The sequence below is a fragment of the Selaginella moellendorffii genome, unplaced genomic scaffold (genome assembly GCF_000143415.4).
Source record: "Selaginella moellendorffii unplaced genomic scaffold, v1.0 SELMOscaffold_16, whole genome shotgun sequence".
Taxonomy (NCBI): domain Eukaryota; kingdom Viridiplantae; phylum Streptophyta; class Lycopodiopsida; order Selaginellales; family Selaginellaceae; genus Selaginella; species Selaginella moellendorffii.
In genome coordinates, this window is record NW_003314277.1 from 2418365 (window position 1) to 2427020 (window position 8656).

Below are 8656 nucleotides of genomic sequence, written 5' to 3' on the forward strand. Positions count from 1 at the left end.
CACTTGCAAGCTTGCTCAGTCCTTGATTAAAAAATCCATCAATATGGCCAAGGTAGCCTCTAGCAATACTTGTCTATCTATTCTGAGCAGAAATGCAAAAGTTAATCGTAAGGACTTAACTATTGCCAAGGCATTATTGTTTAGAGTGAGCTGATGATGTTATGTGGCATCACTGCTAAAGAAATTTAGAACTGGACAAAGCAGTAAAGTGTAAAAATGTGAGCAATTTCCTTGTAATGGTTTACCTCTTGACAAACTAATTTGTCTTAAAGAGAAATTCAAATAAGAGCTATAAGAAGTTAGTGCAAGTAAAGCAGGAAGGGAAATGCTAATGGTAATAAAAGAAGGAACTTGGTGCATTGTTCTTGTTTTAAATAAATTTGCAACCATGAACAGTTTGAAATCCAAAAAACATCTTTGAAGATTTAATTTTGTGTAGACCAGCATAGCTGGATTCATTGCTAGTATATTCTGAATATATCCATTCATTTACATGTTGTTTGACATGTTGGAGCCCAAAAATGGGAAACAAAGCTTGTGCAAAGCAAGACCGGAACAGATTAGAGAGAGGAAGAAATCAAGATCTTTGCCCTGGTAGATCTTTTGAGATAATTGCCTGAAAACTGTGAATAGAACTGAACCGAAGCCCATTGGACCAGGATCATGGCAGATTGGGAGCTTCCAATCTAACCTTCGCACAAAGCAAAATTAATATTCTAGTCAATATGTTTGACTACTTGCGGAGAAGTGGAACCAATGCAAGTGGACGAGCCCGCATGAGCGTGAACCCGACCCCCTCGCCCACGTCCACCTCTTTACCATCCGGTGTTGTCCAGTTGAACCTGTAGAGAAGATTGGCGAGAACGAGATGAACAGCAGTCAACCCCAAGTTCATCCCCGGGCAGGATCGCCGGCCAAAGCCAAACGTCATGAGTTCCGTGGCCGCATTGAATTCGCTGCTCATCCTCTCCGGGATGAACTCCAGAGGGTTCTCCCAGATGTTTGGATCCCGGCCGATGGCGTAGAGGTTGATCAACACTTGGGTCTTGGCTGGGATCGTGTAGCCAGCTTCTTCAAGCTTTCATACACGTTGATAACAAATTCAGAGATCTAGCGAGGATCAAACCTTTTAGACTACTTACCTTACACTCGGCGGTGGATTCGCGTGGAACCATGAGTGGCGCCGGAGGGTGCTTGCGCAGGGTCTCCTTGACAATCGCGCCGAGGTACTTGAGCTTGGGAATGTCGGCCTCGCTCACCATGGCGCTACTAGCAGGGATCACGTCGTCCAATTCCTTCTGGGCTTTTGCCAAGATTTGTGGATGAAGAAGTAGCTCCGTGAGAGCCCATCCTATCGCTGTGGCAGTCGTGTCCAGCCCTGCACTCACAGCATCCTAGCAAGAGCGGCCAGCGAGTTAGTCAACACTCAAGTCAACCCCCAGTCTTACCAGCATGAGGCACCGGATGGTAAGGTCTGACATGTTGTCGAGGGAGAGCAAGACGTCCAGGAAGCTCTCGCCGCCATGTCCTTGCTTGGCTATGGAGGATCGGTGCTCTTCAATGTGTGCTTGAAGCAAGGCATGGAATTTGGTTGCTAAGGTTCTCAGCTTGGGCAGCGAGAGATCCATCCATTTAAGCCATGGGACGTAATCGCCGATGTGTAGCCTCCCGCCCAGCTCGTTCCCCTGGTGGACCAAGCGGACGAAATCGTTGGCACCGAAGGTCCGGCTCGTCCCAAACACGAGCGTTTGCATGATCTCCAAGGTGAGGACGGTGACCTCCTGGGTTATGTTCACCGTTCTTCCTAGATTCTGGGAGAGCATCGCCAGGAACTTCTCCATCTCCGCTTGTCTCACTGCCGCAAAGCTCCCCACGCGGCGCGCGGTGAAGAGCTCGAGCGTGCAGATCTTGCGGAGCTCCCTCCATCTCGCGCCATAGCGCGCGAAGATGAGATCGTCTGGGAGGATCGCCTCGGCAAACGTGAGCGATGGCCGCGAGGAGAAGGTCCTGTCGTGGGACTTGAGGATCTCTTGGGTGATCTTGGCTGACGAGATGACGATCGTGGGGGTGTAGCCCAGGCGGAGGTAGAAGATCGGGCCGAGCTTCTTGGCGAGATCGAAGAGGATGAGATGCGGCCCGCGGGAATTGCTAGCCAGGAGTGGAATGTGGCCGAGGATTGGAAAGGCCCGGGGGCTTGGAGGCATGACATGGGAGCTGCGTGAATTAGATCGATCATAGTAGAAGATCACCAAGAAGAAAGAAGCCAAGAAGGCGAAAAAAGCTGTGATGTGCTCCATGGAAGTTTGGAAATGTAGTGTGTCCTTATAAACACTTCAAATGGTGGATGACGCATGGAAACTTCTATAAACTGGAAGCCCTTCCTTGAGAAACAACCTTTCTAAAAAATAAACACGTTAGTTTTCTGATTTAGGCCCGCGTGGCAAAAAGAAATTGATGATGTGGCGCCGGATCATCTCCTGGTTCGCTCAGGGATGGAGATCTTTTCCTTGTCGCCCCGCCCCATAGCCAGGGCTTGCTCTATCACTCCCCAGCCGCCAGCCAAAGCTTCCAACGAGCTGAAACCATGGATGATCCCTTGAATCATCCTCACGCTTCCATTTTATCCAAGAACGCAGCCAAGGCTTTGCTCAAGCACCACTGAGCAAGATCGATGCCCTTGGGGAGGGAAAATTGCCCTTCCGCGGCAAGCTCTCCAAGAGCTCCCAAAGAACATGTATTCATACTTGGAATTTCTTTTGGCTCAGCCACGCTGTCTCGCCACATTATTCAATCCTTTGGCCAAGAGGGCCTCCACGTTGCAAATCAGAACGAGTTTTAACTGGCTACCCCTCCGGACTTGCATCATATTCCTCCGAAAAATGTAAACATGATCTCGCCCTAGATGCTGGAAAGATGCTTTTGAACCTCTTTGCACGGATTATTACATTAAACTTCAAACTCCCAAATTATATCCTCATCAACTTAAATCTGCCTTTAGTGATTTTACTGTACAGTGACACTTTAGTTAATTGAGGAACAGCATTAGAGACTGATTTTAGGTTTAGAATTTGTACATTTCACAATTTTCTGTGTGCTCATGCATGAAATTTGTGTAAGGACGAACGTCCTTTGTCTCACAGCTCATAAATCACAAAATTCACAGAAGTTGGCCCATTAAATATTGTGGATTCCATGTTGCATTTACTTTTAATTGAGTAATTTTAGTTGAATTTACTCTGGCATAATTTTAATTGCGTAGCAATACCAAGTCTCAATAAAAGACGAAGAAAGAAATGAAAGTTTCCAATCCAACCTTCTTAACATGGGAGTCCACGATCACAGCTTCCCTCAAATCGTTACGCCATCACCGTCAGCCACAGCAGCCGCCTTGCCAAAGCTACAGAGAGATCTCCATGAACGAATCCCCGAAATTCTTCGTCTATCTCTCGCAAAGCCTCCCTCGGCCGTTGATTAGCATTGCCATTTTGAGGCTCTTCACCCAGATGGTCTTCACGAGTTTCTGTGAGTGAGGAGCACTCGTCTAGTTGCTGTACCCCTTGATACCTTGAATCCCTGGCAGCCTGGTCCGGCATGCCTGGCGATTGTGAGACTGTGAATCCCATGAGCGAAGCAGTGGATCGCCTGGACCATCCGGATGCTGGTCTTCCATGTCATCTTCTGCTTCTAAGCCAGCTGATTTGCCTTCTCGTTGTTGTTTGCCTGTGTTACTCCAAGTTCTCTTCCATTTCTTCACTTTCTTCTTCTTTGGCGTCTAAGTTCGCCTTCCCACGAACTGGTTCATCTGGTGCTGCGATTTCAGTGCTCGCCGGTTGCATATCAGCTTCTTTTGTGCTGGAGCTTTGCTCCAAGCACGCATCTTGCTTTAGCTCACTAGCCTTTGCTTCTTGTTCTTCCAAACTGAGAAGCTCTGGGCTAAAAAACTCCAGCATTCCAGTGTTATTCGGCTCCACCTCCATGAAAACTTCTGCAGGAGCTCCTTCCATGTCTCCATGAGTCATACATGTGCGAAAAGATGGACATAGAGAAACAAATTTGTTGCACTTAGTTTAGTGCATATTAATGGTAAAATTCCTAGAATATTCAAATAAATTTTGAATGTAAATGTTTAGTTAAGCATATGTTAACTGGACTGCAATGACAAAAAAATGGCGGCCTGGTATCCCTCTTGAGAGAGGAAGATTTTTTGAGATAATTGCCTGAAAATTGTAGGCTGCTCTTACTTTGTGCCAAGGTTAGATTGGAAGCTCCCAATCTGCCATGTATCCTGGTACAATGGGCTTCTATTCTAAAGTGTCTTCGTTTATTCCAGTCAATATGTTTCATTACTTGCGGAGAAGTGGAACCAATGCAAGTGGACGAGCGTGAGCCCGCATGAGCGTGAACCTCTTTACCATCCGGTGTTGTCCAGTTGAATCTGTAGAGAAGATTGGCAAGAACGAAATGAACAGCAGTCATCCCCAAATTCATCCCCGGGCAGCCGTGGGTCTTGGCTGGGATCGTGTAGCCAGCTTCTTCAAGCTTTCATACATGTCGATAAGAAATTAAGAGATCTAGCGAGGATCAAACCTTTTAGACTACTTACCTGACAGAAAAAGCATTAGACGAATACCTTGAATCTTATTGCCAGTTCTTTGGCATGGAAAAAGTTCGCGAGCTTGGATTGACAGTATGCTCTAGTGTCGGAGTACCTTTTGGAAGAAAAAAGGAAGAATGTAAGCTCACAAGAAAAGAGAGTTGTTTGGCGTACAGGTTTAGTCATTAAGGTGTGAGAACTGGATTCCACCGCTGTAAGAGGCGATATGCGCGACAGAGGAGAGATTGACAAACACTTTCCTTAGCGGTCTCCTTAATTTTGTCCAGTAGCAAGTTTGTGAGAAGAAAATGGCCTAGACATCACAACAAGATAGAAAAGATACGTATGTATACACGGAAAATCATGGATTTCTTTTGATCAAGTTCGAATTTTTCCTCATACCTTGTAAAGTTCCATCATTTTGGAGGTGAGCTTGGAAGCATCGTGCCAGGCATGGCGACTCGCCATCTCCGGGCACAGCAATGGCCGGAGTATGTGCCGTCCCAAAGAAGTGTGGAGCAAAACTCGAGCAAATGGCGATATCACCTCTCTGGAGGAGCTCACCACGATCAAAACCACATCTTTGATCACCACCTTCATCATAGAAATGAAAATCCATGAAATGATCCAACTATAGTGGCTTGGAGCTTACCTGTGTTGAGCTTAGAGATTTCAAGATCTTGGCAGCTGCTATAAGAGGGAGCAATTCACCGTCGTCATGACCAACAAGCACAACCGATGAGAATTTTAGTTGCTGGCAAAAGCTCAGCAGCAAATCCACCTGCGAGCTCTAATCAGAGAAATCAAACAAGCAAGAACAACAGAAAAAACTCAATTTTTTTTCTAGACGATGATGAATAGAACACTCACTTGGGACTGGTGCTCGTGAGGATTGGGAAGACCATCTTTGTCACGGCCACTTTTTTTGCACGGCCGGCTCGTTAGTCCCCAGCCAGTCCGATCAAACGCAGCAAATAGAAAATTTCAGCACAGAGAGAGAGAGAGAGAGAGAGAGAGAGAGAGAGAGAGAGAGAGAGAGAGAGAGAGAGAGAGAGAGAGAGAGAGAGAGAGAGAGAGAGAGAGAGAGAGAGAGAGAGAGAGAGCTCACAATCTGCCCAATCGCCCTAAATTTTTTCTGTTGATTTGGATCGTCATTAAAAAATTGAAGAGTCACCCCTTTGGCACTTGATCTATGCCATCTATTTGAAGTTTTTGAATTTGAACCGTTAGATTATAAGTATATTCAGAAATAATATTCTAAAAATGGAATAAAAAACGCTGGATGCCATATGCCAATAGCACGTTTAAATAAGGGAGTACTAGCAAAAGTCCCAGCTATGCTGGGAGCATCATGTTTATTTCTGATATTTTATTAATTTCAAAGAGTTGTAAGTGTAATTGTAATTTTTAACATAATCATAATTATAAGATATATATTTAAATTTAACATAATATTTATATTAAAAATCCTTTCTAAAATTGAATCTATCAACAACACACATCATAACATAATAAATAAAACTCATTACATTATATCATATTTAAAACTGATTGTTTAGTAAAGTTTTGGATCTTTTATAAATGGAATTGCTCACTGCAGAATCCTATGGCCAGATGAGTCATTTAGAAATTGAGGTTTGATAAATAATGTTTTCTTTTATTTGAAATTTCTATACAATTGATAAAAAATATTATTACTTGATGATTCATTCAACTTTACAATTTTTCCTCTTAAGAAAGTAAGTATTAATTAAGTAGACTAAAATACATACATACATACACACACACACACACACACAGATATATATATATATATATATATATATATATATATATATATATATATATATATATATATATATATATATAAACTCACCTAAACTACAAAAATCTTTTAAACTTATAAAAATATAAATATTATTATGGAATTCAGGAATTCATCTTTTCCTCATTTCAAACTGAAAGTTTTGGAATTGCATGATACTAAGTCAAAGATGTTAGGTTAATGTGTTATTTTTCTTTCAAGAACTTTTAATATTTTACATATTTATCTTTAATATTCCCTTTTTACCTAATATTTATATTTATGCATTTTGACAGTAATATTTAAAATTAGAAGTATTCTATTATTTAATATAAACATTATTTTTGTCAATATTTTTATATAGACAGAATGCTAATCTGAAATAAGATTATTATCTCTCTATATTCATGTATATATATTTAAAATTAAGGCTTTATAACACTGTTATGAATGCTGAAATTTTATTATGATAAATGAATGGTAATGTTTTACTCTATGCTGGGGTAAAGTAGGGTTTGATGATATGTAATCTTTTCTTTATGCTATAATTATAATATATCAGAAAATTCATGAATGTTATATAGATAGGTCTAATATAATTAAATTGCAGTTGTTTTTCATGTATAAATGCAATGTAGGATTAAGTGTTAGAAAATTTTATGATAAAATATAAATCTTAGACTATATCTTAGCCATTTGACAACTCAATAAGTTTAATTTTATTTATGTTTGTATTATTAAGTACCATAAGATTACTAATAAAAAATTATTTTACACAAGAGTTATAATCATAATTATAATTTTTAACATAATCATAATTATAAAATATATGGGTAAACATAATATAATATTTATATTAAAAATTCCTTCTACAATTGACTCTATCACCAACACACATCATAACATAATAAACAAAACTCATAACATTGTATCTTTGATCTTCTATAAGTGGAATACTCATTATGAGATCCCACTCTTAAGGATGGGTTTAATATGAATGGCTGCATGAGTAAAAATGTAGAAACTTGATATTCTGTAAGAGGAAGAAGCTAAAGCTTTAAAAGATCATACATGTATATAAATGCTCATGGTGGCAGCTGTAGTGATTATTATTTTGTATTTTTGCTCTATATGACTTACCATATTTGGTATGATCTATATCATAGACTCGTAGTTTTAGAAAAAAAAAAGTCTATGTACTAAAATTCAAGTTATATTATTAAGATATATGCATATTATTATATTTTTATTACAGTATTGATAATTTTAGTGATAATATAATATTATAGTATTAAAATTATACATTAGTGATAATATTATCATTTAATATTTAAAATTATTTATTAATTCACATATTTATATGTAAGAAAAAATATATTTATTAAATCTATTCTGTAGCAATGTTTGCCAATACTTAGTAAATTTAAACAATTTGTAACTAATTACATTATTACAAATTGTTTTAATCATTCATCAACTTCTACACAATATTAGATTTGAAAGCTCCAACTTGGCTTATACTTAGAAACCTGATACCACACACAACACATTATAAAACAATAGTAGAAAGAAATAAAACATACTTTTTGTTTTCTCGCACATTTTTTCTTTTTAGTGTGAAGTCCAACTATTATTTTTTGGTATCTCTGTAGCTCTCAAGCTTGCAACGAATCTTCAGATTGTACATCTTTGATCCAATAGAATCCATTACGGTCAAAAAAACAGTATAATCATCATCTTGTAGTGCAGCCAGCTTACATGCAGGCATCTCTACAATTTCATTAGCATCATCAAATGCAACTGCCCATATATGTCCAGTGCTATCCAGAATACACAAGTGTAGTGCATATTTGAGGTGAATATCTCCAGAATCAGTGTCACAAGAGTTGCATTGCCACATACTTTCCGAAACCTGAGTAACCTTCTTGGCACATTGCCTTCCATTGACAACCTTCATGCATGCTGGGTAATAGAAGTCACCAGTCTGGAATTCTTTCACTAACACAATAACACGAAAAATAGCAGAGAACTCAGAAACCTTCAGGTTGATAGACAACATCTCAGATACTGTCTTTGTACCAGAAATCACTGCTTTAGAAGAAGAGTTGGTCACATGGACAAATATGGTTGTGTTGTAGCTAGCAACCATCCATTCACACAGCCATGAGACATCTTCTAATTCAGGATCAACTAAAAGGTTAGAGCCACCTGTCACTGAAATGGACTTGCCATTGTAATCTGAAATCCGGCTGCCCTTC

At 39.8% G+C, this 8656-nt stretch overlaps 1 protein-coding gene across 1 annotated transcript; it reads right to left on the reverse strand.

Annotated features, from left to right (window-relative positions):
• Positions 1-733: 733 nt before the first annotated feature.
• On the reverse strand, positions 734-2297 carry LOC9642757 (cytochrome P450 71A1). The gene is made up of 3 exons (XM_024675930.1): positions 1449-2297; positions 1143-1394; positions 734-1078 (listed from the first exon to the last, which is right to left on the reverse strand). Exons 1-3 carry the CDS (start codon positions 2295-2297, stop codon positions 734-736), a joined length of 1446 nt encoding a protein of 481 aa, XP_024531698.1.
• Between the last annotated feature and the right edge of the window lie 6359 nt (positions 2298-8656).